Genomic DNA, 15869 nt, shown 5'->3' with positions numbered 1-15869 from the left:
GTGGGGGAATCCAAGGTCTGGGGCAATGGTTTTACAATTAGCATCACATCAGACTTCAGCAAACCTGAGTTCCTGTGCTGTGAGCAAAGGAACACAGGTAAAGCAGGTTAATGAGTGAATTGGGCTCCAGCCTGTAATGGACCTCTGTGCTGCAGTGGGGAAGGAGGGACGGAGGGTTGTGTCCAGTGGGGAAGATTGGTGACAGTTCTTTGTTCTCTGCCTGGTGAAAGCAATGCTGTGACAGCTCTGTCCACACCTCATGCATCCCTTTGGCTGCTTTGTCTCCTGGCCTGAGGGGTGGAGCTGGTGGCTGAAGCTATGCACAGGGCACTTGGGATGCTAAGTAGAACCAGTGTGGGTAAGGACCTGAGTGCAATACTGTATGGAGGGCATTGTAAAGAGCAGAGCAGCAGGAGGGATGATGCTGGTAAAGTGGGTGTCCTTCACTCTGCTGGTCACCGTTGAGGGCAATGGGAGGTGTTGGGGCAGCAGCCAGGGACCCATCACTGCCACTTGGAGCAGCCTTCAGGGAGGCTCCGCAAAATGTCCTCCAGGTTCTGTTTGTCGGCCAAGATCTCCACCAAGTCGCTCTCAAATGCCCGGATCCTATCCTGCTGCAGCTCTGCCTCCTGCTGCAGCTGCCTGAGCCGCGTGGCCAGGGCTCCTGGAGCACTGAGCCGCAGCCGCAGCCGCTCCAGCTGCAGCCGCCCGGCACCCAGCACCACCTCTGCCTGCATGCCTGACTCCAGGCCTCCTGGGTGAGGTGAAAAAGTGAGGGTGAGAGACAGGAGCAGGGCAGGATGCAGCCATGCTCTGAGCATCAGCACCAGCTGACTGGGAGGGAGCCGGTACAGCAGGGCATGGAGGCAGGGCAGCGATCGCAGATAAGCAAATACCCATGGCCTGCGCACATCTTTCTCTTACGTATGGATGATGATTTCTAGCCCTTACCTCAGTCTGCTCCTCTTGGAGATGACAAGGAAAAGCACTGTCCACACACCAGGCACGAGCACATGCTCTGCACACCCCAATTCATCCTACACAACGGCTTTCCCTGACACACAGCCCCCCAGAAGCTTTGTGGGTCCCAGAGCCACCTCTGGTGCAGGGCATCCAGCTGAGCCTGGACAGTGCTAATCCCATCCCCAACCCCATAACTGGCACATCCCTTCCCCCACACCCCCCAGCACACCCTAGGCCCAATACCCAGGGCCTCAACTCTCACCCAGGCTGTGCAGCAGATCATTCAGGGTCTCGATGTCTGCCATCAGTGAACCCCGGGCTTCCTGCAGGCTTTTTGCCATCTTGCTCACCTCCATCCCCACCTTGGAACACAGAGACACCTGGATCAGGGACACTGGTGACCCTTGGCTGGATCAGACAAGGAACAGCCCCAAGGCATTCCCTATTCTGTGCTGCTCCTGATGCTCTGTGCTGCAGACAAAGCTCCTGGACAGGATACAGCCACACGAGGGGACCTGACTCACCTGCTCTGCCTCCTCCAGGCTCCCCCTGAGCTCCTCAGCCACGCGCTGCTGCTGGGACAGCTGCTGCTGGGTCTCGTTGACACGTGTGGTGAGTGTCCTGGTGTGCTTGCGAGCCTGCTTGCTGCCCTGCAGCACAGCCTGGGCCCTCTGCCAATGACAGAGGTGGGGACAGTCACCCCAGCAGACAGCAGCGGGGGGTCCTGCTCCCTGCACCCCAATCCCTCTGCTCAGACCTTACTGCTCTCTGCAGCAAAACGCTCAGCCTCCCCTGCCTTCTTCCTGGCTGCGCTGGAGACAGACAAGGAGTTTCCCAGCATTTTCTCTGCCTGTTTAATCTTCTTCTGGGCCTCCACCATCGTTCTGTCCCGCACTTGTGCCATTCTCCTTCTCAGGGCAGCGCGACCCTTCCGATGCCCCAGCACCTTCCTCATGCCTGCAGGGACAGCCAACCTTTGGGCACCCAGTGCAGGCACCCAGGCTGTGAGCAGAAATGTTCTGCCCAGAGACTTTTACCTTCCAAGCTGCCCAGGAGGGACTCTGCACCAGAGATCACTGCTTTCGCCTGTGAGACTGCTGAGGTGGACAGATTATGAGCAAAGCCGGCCCGGTCTTGGAGCTGGGGATGGGAGGGCAGGAGTGAGGCTGGGGAGAGGGCAAAGAGCTGCTGGAGCCCCAGCTCTGTGCCTTGGATGGGATGCAGGAGAAGGATGCACCCAATATGCCCACATCTCCAGCTGGCACAGGGCTTCCCCATCATTTATTCTGTGGCTAAGCAGTGATTACCTGTACAAAGCTTTGAGTGCCCTGCAGGTCCCGGCGCAGCTCAGCTGCCATGCTGAGAGATGCTGTGATGCTCTGCCAAGCTGCTGGCTCCTGCGCCTGCGCTGTCTGCTCCAGTGCTGCCACCTCCTGTGCCAGGGCCCCAGCTTGCACCAGCAGCACCTGCTGTAGGGAGAGAGCTACCAACAACTCCAGGAGGGCATCTCCCAGCACAGGAGAGAGCAACACTGATGGGTACAGTATGGGATGCAAACAGGAGCTGGATGCTGCTCACCTGCCCTGGAGCAGTCACCTGCTGAAGCTTCTCGGCCATGCCTACATTTGCCTCCTGGATGGCTGTGAGAGCTCTCCTGGCTTCCACTGCCACCTCTTCCATGCCAGCACCCAGCTCCTTCCATGCCCACTGAATTTCCTCATACCTATGTGGACAGGATGCCATGGGCACCCAGAGCCAAGCAGTGCTTCAAAGCACAAGTGGCAGCTTGGGACATGCGAAGGAGTCTGAAACACTCCCAGCATGGAGCCCCCTGGCTCTCCACTTTGCAGTGCTGCTGTGCAATGAGTTTGTCGGGACTCTGTCATATCCCCAGGCCTGGGGGAAGGGAATCCATTGCCCCACTCCCCCCACTGCCAGCTCCTCACCCAGCCTCCAGCTCCTTCTGTGCCTCATGAGCCACTCTCCCCTCCAGCAGTGTCCTCAGGAGCTCATGGCTGGTGTTGGAGGCACCCAGCGCTCTCTTCACTGCCGCCTCCACCTGTGCTGCAATATCCCCATGCCTGCAGGGACAAGGGGACATGGGGAGGTGTCACTGGGACTGGTCTCTGTATACTGGCATCAGACAGGGTCTGGGATTCCCTGTTTCCACCACCACCAACCATGAGTGTATGCCAGGAAGGTCCCAGCACAGCAGTTGTCCCTGTCGTGCCCAACATACCTCTCTGCCAGCACCCGTGCCTCCATTGCCAAGCGGCTCCAGTTGGTGGGAAGCAGGGGGATCTCCAGGGGAATATCCTTGCAATACAAAAAACCAGCAGTGAGACCCCAGTGCCATACCCACGTGGATCTGCTGCCCCAAGACAGCCAGTACCCTCAGGAGCCCGCACCGTGGCAGCCAGAGTGTTGGTAGCATGCAGGATTTCCCTCTGTGCTGACTGCAGCACAGCCCTGATCTCTGACAGCAGTGTGCAGGTCTTGGTGGGTCCCTGGCTGGAGCAACCACTAGCCCTGATGGCATTGCTGAGATGGCCCCCTGCAGTGTTCAGCATCTCTGACAGCCGTCCCACCTGTGCTGAGAGCATGGCATGGGCACCTGTGGGCATATAAACAGCTGCTTAGTGCAACTCCTGGCTGTGCTGGCCCCCATGGGTGCTTGGGGTTGAAGCACCTGCAGGATGGATGCTCAGCCCACAGTGAAGCCCATCACCAGCTGCCCCACAATAGCTGTGAGGTTCATCCCTGCCCTTCAAAGTGCACCAATCTGCACCTGGAATTGGCCTGCAGCACCCCACAGTGTTCTGTGCCATTGCCCTCCCAGGCTGTCCTCCCCATCTTCGTCATCCCATTGCTGACACAGGATCCCCTTGCATCCACCCAGTCACATCATGGCACCCAGCTTCCCTGCAGGGATGACACAAGGCTTTCTGCTTCCCAGCCCCAGTGGGGCTGCCTCTTACCTTGCAGGAGGTGTTGTGTGCTCAGCCCATCTCCCCGGCTTGCATCTCCCATCTCAAGGGGTTGCCCCAGGTGGAGCTCACAGCCCGGTTCTTGCAGCCATTCCTCCACCTCCTGCAGCTTCACCCTGAGCCGCTCCACCTGCAAGTGAGACATGGGGGCATGGTAATGCAGCACGGAAGCACCACACCACCTGGGCAGGGCATAGGGCATACCCCATCCTTCACCAGCCCATAGCAGGTGGGACACAGCTGGCAGCTGGAGCTCGGTGGGTCAGGAAAGAAGTTGGCCTGGCAGCGGTCGCACTTATAGCCCACAAAACCGGGGCGGCAGAGGCAGGTGCTGTTCTCATGGCACTGCGTGCTGGCGGAGCCCAGCAGGGAGCAGTTGCATGCTACAACGGGGGCAAGAAGGTGTCACACCACAACTGCCAGCCCCATGCTTAGGGCCGAGCTGCCCTCCCCGGTACCTCGGCAGCCCCTGGCTGAGAAGCCGAAGAAGCCGTGCTCGCATCTGTCGCAGCGCAGCCCTGTGACACCCGGCTGGCAGGAGCACTGCCCCGTCACCGCATGGCACCCACTGTCCTGGGACCCCACCGGGTGGCACTCACAGCTGTGCACCAAGGAGCAGAGAGTGCAGTGAGCAGGCACTAAGGAGTGAGGCACAGAGCACCCGCTGTGCCCCACTCACCTCTTGCAGCCCACGGCAGCCTGCAGCCCATAGTAGCCGTGCTGGCACAGCTCACAGGTTCTGCCCAACACGTGTGGGAGGCAGTGGCATTGCCCCGTGCCTGGATCGCAGCCCTCCAGCCCCAAGGCTGAGCCATCAGGGTTGCAGTTGCACGCTATGAAGACAAAATGCTGCTTGCACCCCAGCATGAAGCAGTGCAGAGAGGGGGCAGAAACACACTACTGAGATTTCATGGCTAACACAGCCCGTTGCTCAGCCTCTAAACCCAGTGGGTATCCCTTCTGCCCGCCCCATTGGGAGGGCCTGGGCTGGGGTGGGGGCAGCAGGGCCAGTCCTGGCCATATACATACGTGCACACTTCCCAGCAGGGCTGGGGGCCAACGCATCCCCATAGAACCCTGGCTGACACTGGTGGCACTGCTCTCCTGTTGTGTTGTGCAGGCAGCGCAGGCAGCGCCCGGTCAAGGAATCGCAGTTCCCCACGGCATTGAGGTCCACGTTCCCATGACACTGACAGGGGATGCAGGGATGCACGGGACCTCTCTGCCCCAAGGGGTCCCCAAAAAATCCATCATCGCACAGCTCGCAGCGCTTCCCTGCAAAGCAAAAAGTGTGCAGAGGGGTCCAGCTGAACCGCAGCCCCCTCCCCACATCCCAACCTCACCTCTCTGCCCTGGAGGGCAGTGGGTGCACACCACCTCCCCACTGCTGGGCAGCTGAGTGCAGGGTGAACCATCAGGGCACGGGCATGGCTTGCAGTCATCGGGTTGCCCGGTGAAGGGGTTGCCATAAAACCCGGGGCTGCAGCGCTCACAGGAGGGGCCCTCTGTGTTGTGCAAGCAGTGGCAGCGCCCTGTGAGATGAGAAATGGAGACGTGGTGCCAGGAGGGATTTGCAGCTCCTATCAAGGAGCCACGCTGTTTGCATGTTCCCAGAGCAGCCAGTCACACTTTCCCCCCCTCCCCTCCCCTTGCCCAGCTCTTGTTTGGAGGAGGAGGATGTTGTGCAGGCGTGAGGTGGGTGCAGGCAGCCACAGCATCGTGCCCTAAGTCTGCCGGCGCCTGCAGTAATGGACAACACATTTCCCAGCGCCGAGCTGCCGTGCTCTCAGCCTGGGATGGAAAACACAAGCGGGCGGCTGCGACCCAGCGGGGAGCGAGCGTCTCCTCGAGCCGAGCTGGTGAGTCACAGCCGTCCGCAGTCAGCTGGGAACTGGAGCAGGAGGAGGAAGGATGCTCAAGGACCTCCGCCTCCACACAGATGCTTTGCTGATGGAGAGGGGTCGGAGGGGTTCAGGTGACAGCAGGCAGGTTGTGCAAGAGGGAATGGGCATGTTTCCTTTTTTCCCACAGTTAGACAGGGACGGTCAACTGTGAGCAAAGGAAAAGCAGGTGGCAGAAAGGAGGGAAAAAAACAGCAGAAGGAAACAACACAGGGGCCAGGACATCAAAGCTCCCAGGGCTCAACCCTGTCCCAGCAAGATGCAGGCTGTCTGCAGCCCGGTGTTGTGTATTGCTGGCAGAGCAGAGGCACACACTGAACAAAATGTTTCTTCCAGCCTTTCTCATCCTGCCCATAAAGTTCTGTTGTTCCTTTCCACGTGCCCGGGGTCCCATCCGGGTACTGCACACATCACCTCATCTGCATCTCTTCCCAGCACCGATCTGTGCTGTTGCTTGCTGTAGGGATGCACAGGAAGCCAGGCAGCATCTTTGAGCCTCTGCTCTGTGTTTCCCTGACCTCCAGGATGGCTTCCAGCATTCCTCAGAATAAGCAAAGACACAGATGTGCTCCCCATGCACACTGTGATCCAGCAAGCAGAGGGACCGGGTGCGCACCTGAGAGCGGCTCGCAGTCCCCATGCTGGTTGCAGGTGCAGGGCACACAGGTGACAAAGGGGCCACCGAAGGGGATGTCCCGCTTGAAGCCAGGTGCACAGGATTCGCAGAAGGACCCGGTGTAGCCAGAGGGACACGTGCACTCCTCCACCCATCCTGCCCACATGCCTGCACCTCGGCGAGCCGATGTGAGCTGCACCCGGCTCAGCCATAGCCTGCCTGCAAGGGGGGAGAGCAGCGTGGGGATGGGGGCATGCACAATGGTCCCAGCTCTCTGTTCTGCCTGGAAATGCTCCATAAAGCCACGGGTTTAACTGCTGTTCTCCTGTTCCCAGCTCTATGGGACGCTGCCCACAGCCACCCACCTGGCCCAGGGCCATGGCTCACACTGAGGCGAAGGGCAGTGAGGTTGGAGAGCAGGCGCTGGAAGCTGAAGGCTGACAGCAAAGGCTCTGTGCCCTCCTCTGCCTCATGCAGCCTGTTGGAGGAGGAGTGTGGGAGGAAGGCTTCAGTTCAGCTACCAAACTGTGACCTGGGCACACAGAGCAATCCGCGGTATCTCAACCCCCACCATGGAGCTTCAGTGTCCCAAAGTCACCCCAAGGAGCACCACGGCACACCTGAAGGTGACAGTCTGCTTCCCATCCTGTGCCTGGCTCTCACTGCTGGACATGGTGACCTCCAGCCCCTCACCCTCCAGCACCAGCTGGACCCCAAGCAGAAACATCCCACTTTCTGCCCTGGTTCCATTCCCCTCCGTTCTCAGCAGCAGGGACAGGGGCTGCCCGTAGCTCAGACGCTGGTTCTGCAGAAACTTCTCTGTGGGAGGAAAGGGAAAGAAAATCTGAAGGACATGGATGTACCACTCTTATGGGGCCTCTGGTCCCACTTTAGCAGTGGGATGTCACACATAGCGGAACAGACCCCAGGAGCCCAGCACATACCCGGTGCACGGAGGTTCAATGGCTCTTCTTTTTCCCACTCAGTGCCAATCTCCCCATCAGCCCAGTGCAGAGGCACTGCCACATCCCCCACAGCTGCAGCCCAGCCTTCCAACCCTATGGGACAGCACAAAGGAGAGCAGTGAGCCCCCATACCCCCAGCACCCCAGTGCTGCTTTTGGGGCTCCACCCCTGCCCATGAACTCCTCTGGTCTCTTGCCAGGAGCCAGCACTTTGCATCGCCCAGCTTCACCCTGGCTCTGTGCTCTCCCAGTGGCCCTGGCTGCCTCCATCCCCCCATCCTCATCTGTTTATTTGCTTAGAGTTGGAGGAAATTGTTATCTTTAAACTTTTGCCCCCCTGCTTGTGCTGCGGCACCGTGGGCTGGAATGTGCAGGAAGCACAGCAAGGGACGGGGTGTAATTGCATTACGGTTGGTTTCCTTTGGAAATCAGTGAAACTCTCCCCCGCTCTCAACAGTTATTTATTTCTTCCAGCCCTGCATGCCCTCCCTAACAGAGCAGTCCCAAACTGGCGAGACCACAGGAAGGAAGGGGAAAAGACACTGCATGAAGCCTGGTTTCCTTTCCAGGCTGTGCAAGACAGGACAGCAATTGGCAGCGGGGCTTAAATGCCAGCAGGATAAATGCTGGCTATGTGTATTCAGCTCTGTCTGTGCTTCAGGGTGCAGGCAATGCAGAGCTGGACATGAGTACCCCTCATGTCTACATGGTTACCCATGATGGGTGCCCATACCGTGCCCCTGCTGCACAGCAGATGGCATGCTTTCCCCGAGCATCCCACATCCACACACATCCCTGGATGCCAATGGGGAGATCCCTCAGCCCACCTCCTGCCCTGCCCTAGTCCAGCCACAGGTGGGGAGAGGAGGGAGGTGAACTTCCCTCCACCATTTTTGTTTGTAACATTCTGACCCTTCTTTTAGTGCTCTGGCAGTCCTTGGTGTGTCCAGCCCTGCAGTGCTCCCCAAGCCATGGACAGAACACAGAGGGATGGAGGGATGCCCTGAGGGAGAGCCTGCCCCTTGTGGAGCTGGGGGCAAAAACAGAGATTTGACAGCAAAATAGAGAAAAAGCAGATAAATCCCCCTCCCAACCATCAGCATCGGTGACTCCCAGGCAGGGTACCCAGCTCCAAGGAGGAGGGATGCTCAGCTCCGAAGAGGAGGGATGCTCTGTCCCAAGGAGGAGGGGATGCTCAACCCCAGCCTTTCCTAACCTTCCTGGTTTCCTGGCCCAAGCCCATATCTTCCACCTCATCCGGGGCCAGGAATTCCATACCTTCCCTGAAGTCAGAGTGGATATGTGTCACCTCGTAGCCATTTGCTGCCATGCAGACGGCGGAGTGGCCATAGCAAAAACAGCTGGTGCAGCCAGTGGGGTTGTGGGGCTGTAGGTTGAACCAGCCGGGCTGGCACCTGGTATAGGCATGAAACAAGATCACATGGCTTCACACGGGGCAGGCAGAGCTGCAGGGAACCATACAGCATCCCGGGGGCTGATCCCAGGCTGGAAAGGAGCCACAGCTCCATCCTCATCCCGCAGTGCTTACCTGTTGCACAGGTGCCCCTCCACCCTCTCCTTGCAGGTGCAATGCCCAGTGTTGGGGTCACAGGTGCCCACGCTGCCCGCAGGGTCACAGGCACAGGGTCTGGCCGGGCCAAGATGTGGGTGTAGGATGAGCCCTGGTCCCATCCCATGTCCCAGCACGGCCAGGGCCCCCCTCACCTGCAGCCACCCTCGCTCAGGCTGTGGTAGCCATCCTTGCAGCGCTCGCACTTCCAACCTGTCACGTTGGCTTTGCAGGTGCAGGTCCCTGATCTGTCACACTGGGGCCGCAGGGAACCTGCAAGGACACGGCCAACCTGAGCTGCCCACAGGTGGGCAGGTGACGGGAGGACCCTGTGCTCGAGGCCAGGGCCAGGAACTGTGCCATGGCAAGGAGCCCACCCCAAGCAGGGCGAACCCAACCCCCTGCATAAGCCTTTTCCCAAATTCCAATAGACGAGCTTGGCAAAACACAGTGGTGCAGCAGCCCAATGGCACAACCCAAGGTTGGGGAGCACAGGAACGAGCCCTCCCCTCCTGCCCACACCCCACACACCTGCGGGATGGCAGTGGCAGGGCTGGCAGGCAGCCTGCTGCTCCCAGCGGTAGTGGTTCTGCCGGCACTGCTCGCAGCGGGGCCCGGCCGTGTTGTCGCGACAGTTGCGACAGTGCCCCCCGTGGCCGGTGCGGCGGAACAGTTCCGCGTCGTAGAAGCATTCCTCCGAGCGGCCGCTGCAGTTGCAAGCTAGGGGGGGAGCCAGGAGGGGCGGTTGGGGCCCGTGGGGCTCGGATGAGGATCCTTGGGGTGATGCTGTGGATGTGGTGCTCCCCAGCCAGAGCAGCCTTGCTGGATGTGTTCCTCACCACCACCACGAGCCCAAGGTGGGTGCTACTCACGGAGGCACTCGTTGGCAGCCTCGGCGGTGCCACGCGCCCACGGCCGGTCCTGGTAGAAGGGCTGGCAGTGCTGGCAGTCGGTGCCGGCCGTGTTGTGCTGGCACACGCACACCAGCCGTCCTGCCTCATCCGGCGCGCACTCGCCGGCGTGACCATTGCATTTACACCTGCAGGAAACCCGAGCTGCTCTGAGCGCTGCTGAACCGGGATGGTGCTCGAACTGTTGTGCTGGGGTGGCCGTGTCCCCGAGGCGATCCCGTATGGGAGGTCACACGCTGAGGGTGGCCCATGAGGAGCATTAAGCAGCTCCAGCTGCTGCAGCCCAGAGGGCTCAGACAGAAACGGTGCTCCGCCCAGCCCCTGTGCCCAGGGGCAGGCAGCTCTCAGTGGGGTGGAGTGTGATGTCTTGCGGCTGGTTTCCTACCTCCCTGCTTGGGGAAGGGCACAGCACAACCCCAGAGCAGCACTGCTGATGTCTGTGCCCCACATCGGCCCCCAATCCCACTGTGGGCTGCTTCAGCTTCTGAGGCTGCAGCCTGTGTCAACCCCTCCACAGCGCTAGGGTCCCATCTGAGTGGTTTGCTCCTCAAAATGCAATTCAAGCTCTGGAGCTGTCTCAAGCCACATGCATGGTCCCAGGACTCTCCCTGCAGCCCCATCCCAGCCCTCACCTGCCGCCAACAGAGAAGTCGGAGATGGCATAGTAGTACGACTGCAGCACCTTGGGGTCCTTGAAGATGTCATCCCCAAAGGTATTGAGGCGGTTCAGGGAGATGAGCAGGTCGGTGACGGTCACCCACTCCTGCAGGGGACATGGGGAAGGTGCCCTGCAGATAGGACTGGGCCACCAGTACCAACCCCGATCAGGGCACATCCCGCTCCCTTCCTGCCTGCAGGGCAGCACAGGGGCTTTTCATGGCATCATAGTCTTTAAGTTTGGAAAAGATCTCTCAGATCCCCAAGCCCAACCCACCCCACTGTGCCCACTGACGCATCCCTCAGTGCCACATCTGCATGGTTCTGGAACACCTCCAGGGACGGTGACTCCACGGCTCCCTGGGCAGCCTGTGCCAACTCCTGACCACTCTTTTGGAGATGAATTTTTTCCTAATATCCCAACTATTTCACCCTGGTCCCAGGGCTCCACGTTGTCACTCCTCTCCCACCCCACTGGTACCTGCAGCGTGGGACTCCCATCGAAATTGTAGGCACTGGGACGGCCCTCAAGGGTGGAGAAAGCCACGTTGCCACCACTCAGTGGGGAGATGTCACTGAACTCGTCGGTGCAGAAGGCCACCTGCTCGTCCTCACCTGGCCGCAGGTACTGCCTCTGCCGCTTCCCGTAGGTCTTAGAACCATAGAATCATAGAAACACTGAGTTTGGAGAAGACCTCTGAGCTCCTCAAGCCCGAGCCCAGCCCATCCCACCATGCCCACTGGCACATCCCTCAGTACCACATCTCCACCGTTCTGGAACTGCTCCAGGGGCAGCGACTCCACCGCTCCCTGGGCAGCCCATACCGATACCTGACCTCTCCTTCAGAGAAGGAATTTCCTAGTATCCAACCTTCTCACAGGACGCGCTGTAGAACTGGAAGGGCACCCAGGGGCCACCGGAATGGCTGCGCTTGTAAATGGCGAAGCTCTCGGGGCGACTGGTGTGGAACTTCAGGCGCACGTAGGTGATCTCGTAGGACTTTCCTGGGGACACAGCCACCATGATGCCTTCCTCTCTCATCCCAGCTGGGACAGTGGCCAACAGCACCGGGGCCAAAATCATCCCAGTGCTACATCCCACGTGGCTGCTGGCATTTTCCCAGGGTGGGCAGAACTCGCCATCCATCCACCTGGATGCCACTCCCCAAACCCTGCCCAGCCCCAAATCAGCTCTTGACTCTACTGCAACCTTTGCATGAAGGCAGCGGGTAGGTGGTGTGGGCCAGGAGCTGGTGCAAAGCCAGGGACTAAGCAGCAGCTGGGAACAATCAGGTCTTGGTGCTCATCATCATCCCCCATGCAATGGGGAGAGGGTCAAGGGCAGCCCAGGGAGCTGCACGCCAGGACCCGGCCTTGCTGCTGCCTTTATTGGGCTGAAGACAAACAGAGGACATCGATCCCTGGGGTGGCCAACGCAGCTCTGAAATATCTTGAAAGAACCGCTACAAAGAGGGAGGGAAACTACACCAAAGTGAACATCAGAACTGCCTAATTGCCACAGATGAAGGACCGGCTCAAAGAGCGGATTGCTCCATCGCAGCACCGCTCCTGACTGCGCAAAACAATTAGCTGTGAGGTTTTGGCTTTATTTGAAAAGATAATGAGTTGGGAATGTTAGAGGGGTTATTCCAGGACTAGGAAAACAAGCCTTTAATTGGGCCCATATGAATACCGTCGCATATGTGCTGCGACTTTGCTGCGGGGGAGCTGAGCCCAGCCTGGCTACCGGCACTGGGGACACGGAGACTGGGCCACCCGCCCTGAGGTAAGCGTGGATGGGAAGGTGCTGTGACAGCACGGCTGGGCTGCTCCAGGATTACCTCTCCCCAAAGCCCCCAGGACATGGCTGCACCGATGCTGGTGGGATGCCCCTGTCCCAGCCCCACAGGCGCCCGTTCCCAGACAGCGTGGCCCCGGGGGACCCTTGGCCAAGCAAAGGGGTCGGGAGAGGGCTGGAGCTGTGAGCTGTGTCAATAAACAGCCCCTGCCCCAGGGGACCCTACTGCAAGGAGGAGGTCAGGGGGCCCACGTGGGGGCTGCGGCAGAGAAAGCGCGCTGCGGTTATCCCAAGTGATGCGTGCTTTTTTCCAGACAGTCCCTTTTGTTGGCCAAATTGTGTTCTCTTCCTTCAAAGAAACCCAGAGTGCAGCCTACGATGTCTCCCTGGCAGGGAGCAGGGCTGGCACACTGCTGGGTGGGGACATCAGGGACAGGAGTGTGGGTGGCAACAGGGGGGGATGGTGACCAGGGCTCCCAGCTCCCCAGGGAACTCCGGTGCCTTTTGCTTTTCCAAATGTATGGGTATGGTGGGTTCCTCCCTGATGCCAAGGCCAATGCAACCATTCTAGGGGGTTAGTGATCCTCTCCAAGTCCTGCAGACTGTAATGCACAGCTGAAGACTTATTGAGAAGTGAGATTCAAGGGAGGATAATCTAATTAATGCCGATCAACAGCATACAGGTAAACACAGGTCTCGTCCAGCTCACCCTGTACCCCATTTAATAAGCTCCCCAGGCAGCTCCCCTACACAGCCTCATGAGTGAGCTGATGGGGGCTCAATGTGTAGGGTCACAGGCCCATCACTGCAGGCGTGGGACTCATTTGGGGCCACATCCCAGGGGCTGCAGGGTTGGCCTCAGCACCAATATTTGGGTTTTTCCTCTGTAACCCATACGTAAGCATTAAAACATTAAAAATTGTCTGCAGCTGGGGCTAAAAATGGGGCCCAGAGGCAATGGAAAAGGTCAGGCAGCGATGTGCCAGGCACTTTTTAGTGTAGCAAGATATATGGGGCACATAGAAACAAGGAGCCCGGGTACACGTGCAGAGGGAAGCACTGGCTCTGGAAGGGATGCAGGGAGCTTGGTGCCGTATTACAGCCTTGAATGGGGCTGCTCCAGCATCGCTTCTCATGTGCAGGGGGAGCTCGGAGCAGACGTCTGCCTGCTTGCAGGGGGCTGGGAACACAGCGATCCTGCAGGGCACACACCGACCCACTGCCTGTCTGTGCCACAGCCCCTCACTGCCTCCCTGCAGCACGCCGACGGCAGGAGACAGCAGAGAACCAAGGTTTTATAGTGCTGGCCAATAGCCAAGATAGTTTAGATGGCAGCAAAACGCAGGAAAAAAAAAGATCCTTTTTAACATGCTAGGCATGATCCCACAGGCTGTACGCACCCTGCAAGCACAGTATTTAAAACAGAGGGTCGGCTCACAGCTGGGGAACCCTGCCAGGATTGCGTGGCATTTACAGGGCTGTGAGTCCCCTAAAATATACATGGCATCCTCGGCACTGTGTGGGGATGAATGGGGACGGGGATCCGCACCCGCAGCCTGCAGGGCTCCTGCTTGCCTCCTTCCCTGTAAACCCACATCAGCTTTGCAAAGAGGAGCTGGGGAGCACACAGTGCACACGCACGGGCACCGCTGTCCTCTCCTTGCAATGGACCAGGAGATGCTCTTAGCAATGAGCTCTCAGCAAAGAGCACCCTCCCTCCTTGCACCCCACAGCCTGCACTGGGCACGGCGCACCTCCTTCCATCCCAGCGCCCCACGTTCCCCTCTCCCACACCTACCCAGGTGGAGCGTGATGTTGACGGAGTTGGGATGCTGGATGCCGAAGGCCATGGACTGGCTCTGCCACCAGGTGCTCTCCTCCTGGCTGTGGAAGTCGGTGAGGAAAGAGGCGTTGTGGTGCAGCAGCGGGTCGGCGGCATCGCAGCGCTGGCAAAGCTGGCTGGCATCGCGTGCGCCCATCTGCAGGCAGTAATCCTCCGGCGGTGAGCCGCACGTGTTGGTGACCAGCGGAACGCGGCCGAAAGCGGCGTTCTCGAAGACGGGCACGCAGCGGCGGGGCTGCCCCCGGGGGTCGTAGCAGGGGGACGAGCTCACAGCGGCCAGCACCGTCCCCAGCAGGGCCAGCGCCCTGAGCCGGGCCATGGCGAGGATCGGCTCGCTGCGCGCTGAGCCTCCTCCGGCTGGCACGACGAGATGGGATGGGTTGGGATGCGATGCAATGCGATGGGATGGGACAGGCCCCCAGCCCGGCGCCTCCTCTCGCTCCGAGGTCCATCTGCTGGATGCTGCTGGGAATGTCAAACGCTCCCTGCGCGGTGCCGGCAGTGGGGCTGGAGCTCCCCCCAAGGCCACGCTGAGCCCCACAGGTGGGGCTGAGCAAGCTGCAACCTCCCCAGCTGGTGCATCCCAGCCCCATCACTTCGGGAATGCATGGGTTTGGGTCTTTGGCCTCTGAGCATCTCCACTCCTCAGCAGCAGAGATGAGCCTGTAGCAATTCCCCACCTGTTCACCGTCCCCTCAAATTCATGGAGGCTGCCGATTTTCTCACAGCCTGAAAAGCAAGGAGAAAGTGTGAAAGGCTTTAAAGCACCACTCCAGTGCCCTTTTCTCCTCCCACCTCACTGCTCTCCACTCTCAGCAACCTTCTTGGGACATGGCTCTGTGATCCTCCACACCAGCACCCGCAGGTGGGGGTCCCAACCTTGATCTGCCATGGCGACAGCCCAGTCCTCTGAGTCAAAATATGCCTCCATAGGTGGGGAAATCTGACCCCCATATGCTCCTCAAATCCCTTCAGAAGGGGATGCTCATTGCACACAGCCTGTGCCAGGACTGCGGCACTCTCCAAACTGCACGTGTTGGACCCAGGCAGACAGGACAGCAACTGCAAAGGGTCCCAGGCAGGCAGGGATGGTGCCATGCCTCACCCTTCCCCCCAGCCCCGCTCTGTGGTGTTGGTTTTGCAGAATTTGGGTGATGGAGGAGCCCCACATCTCCCCAAGCTCCGCTAAACTGCACTGCCCACAGAAACCCGGGAAATTTAGCCCTCATCTATAATTTAAGCTCCTTTCCTCTCCCTTCTCCTCTTATTTATTTTATTCTCCTCTGTGCACAGTGCAGGGAGAAAGCACCAGAGGGAAGCTGTGAATCAGAGGTCCTCAGCAGCAGCTCCCGCAGCAGCGCCGCTTCAAAGCCCCATTACCATATATTGACCCAGTGCTGACAGCCTGATCAGCTCTGCTGGGAACGGCCAATTTCCCACTGCCGAGAGCTGAGCTCCATCTGCCTGAGAGCCAACAGCCAGCGGCAAAGGTTTGGGGGGAAAGAGGAGGGTTTCCAGCTCAGTATTCACCCCTAGAGTCTGTAGGGCCAGTTTCAAGGAGGGAATCTGTGTCTTGCATGGTCGAGGCTTGTTGGGTGTTTTGCTGCCCTGCTCAAACAGGTAGAGCACCTCCAAGGGGACCCCCAGACACTAAGTGCA

At 59.3% G+C, this 15869-nt stretch overlaps 1 protein-coding gene across 1 annotated transcript; it reads right to left on the bottom strand.

The window, feature by feature from the left end:
* Nucleotides 1-503: 503 nt before the first annotated feature.
* Nucleotides 504-14529, bottom strand: LAMC3 (laminin subunit gamma 3). Its single transcript, XM_042830854.1, has 29 exons — nucleotides 14166-14529; nucleotides 11441-11574; nucleotides 11051-11221; nucleotides 10545-10675; nucleotides 9874-10040; nucleotides 9533-9721; nucleotides 9157-9274; nucleotides 8981-9079; nucleotides 8710-8846; nucleotides 7412-7525; nucleotides 7088-7286; nucleotides 6833-6945; nucleotides 6468-6686; nucleotides 5294-5482; nucleotides 4980-5225; nucleotides 4630-4783; nucleotides 4409-4551; nucleotides 4155-4333; nucleotides 3942-4080; nucleotides 3372-3577; nucleotides 3203-3279; nucleotides 2910-3044; nucleotides 2542-2686; nucleotides 2271-2432; nucleotides 2001-2103; nucleotides 1721-1920; nucleotides 1488-1634; nucleotides 1226-1325; nucleotides 504-754 (listed from the first exon to the last, which is right to left on the bottom strand). The coding sequence occupies exons 1-29, from the start codon at nucleotides 14527-14529 to the stop codon at nucleotides 504-506; spliced, it is 4731 nt and encodes a 1576-aa protein (XP_042686788.1).
* Between the last annotated feature and the right edge of the window lie 1340 nt (nucleotides 14530-15869).

The sequence above is a fragment of the Centrocercus urophasianus genome, unplaced genomic scaffold (genome assembly GCF_019232065.1).
Source record: "Centrocercus urophasianus isolate 14NV4802_14NV808 unplaced genomic scaffold, USGS_Curo_1.0 seq_34, whole genome shotgun sequence".
Classification (NCBI taxonomy): Eukaryota; Metazoa; Chordata; class Aves; order Galliformes; family Phasianidae; genus Centrocercus; species Centrocercus urophasianus.
The sequence above is the reverse complement of the archived record's forward strand: the minus strand, read 5'-3'. Positions and strand labels throughout refer to the sequence as shown.

What these genes read in the sequence shown, in the direction of transcription:
- LAMC3 (XM_042830854.1), bottom strand. Translation starts at nt 14,529, where the DNA reads ATGGCCCGGCTCAGGGCGCTGGCCCTGCTGGGGACGGTGCTGGCCGCT. An exon ending in CTGCCACTGCCATCCCGCAG is followed by an intron (nt 9,275 to 9,532) that starts GTGTGTGGGGTG and finishes GTGTCCTTGCAG; the next exon opens with GTTCCCTGCGGCCCCAGTGT. An exon ending in CTCAGCCAGGGGCTGCCGAG is followed by an intron (nt 4,334 to 4,408) that starts GTACCGGGGAGG and finishes CCCCCGTTGTAG; the next exon opens with CATGCAACTGCTCCCTGCTG.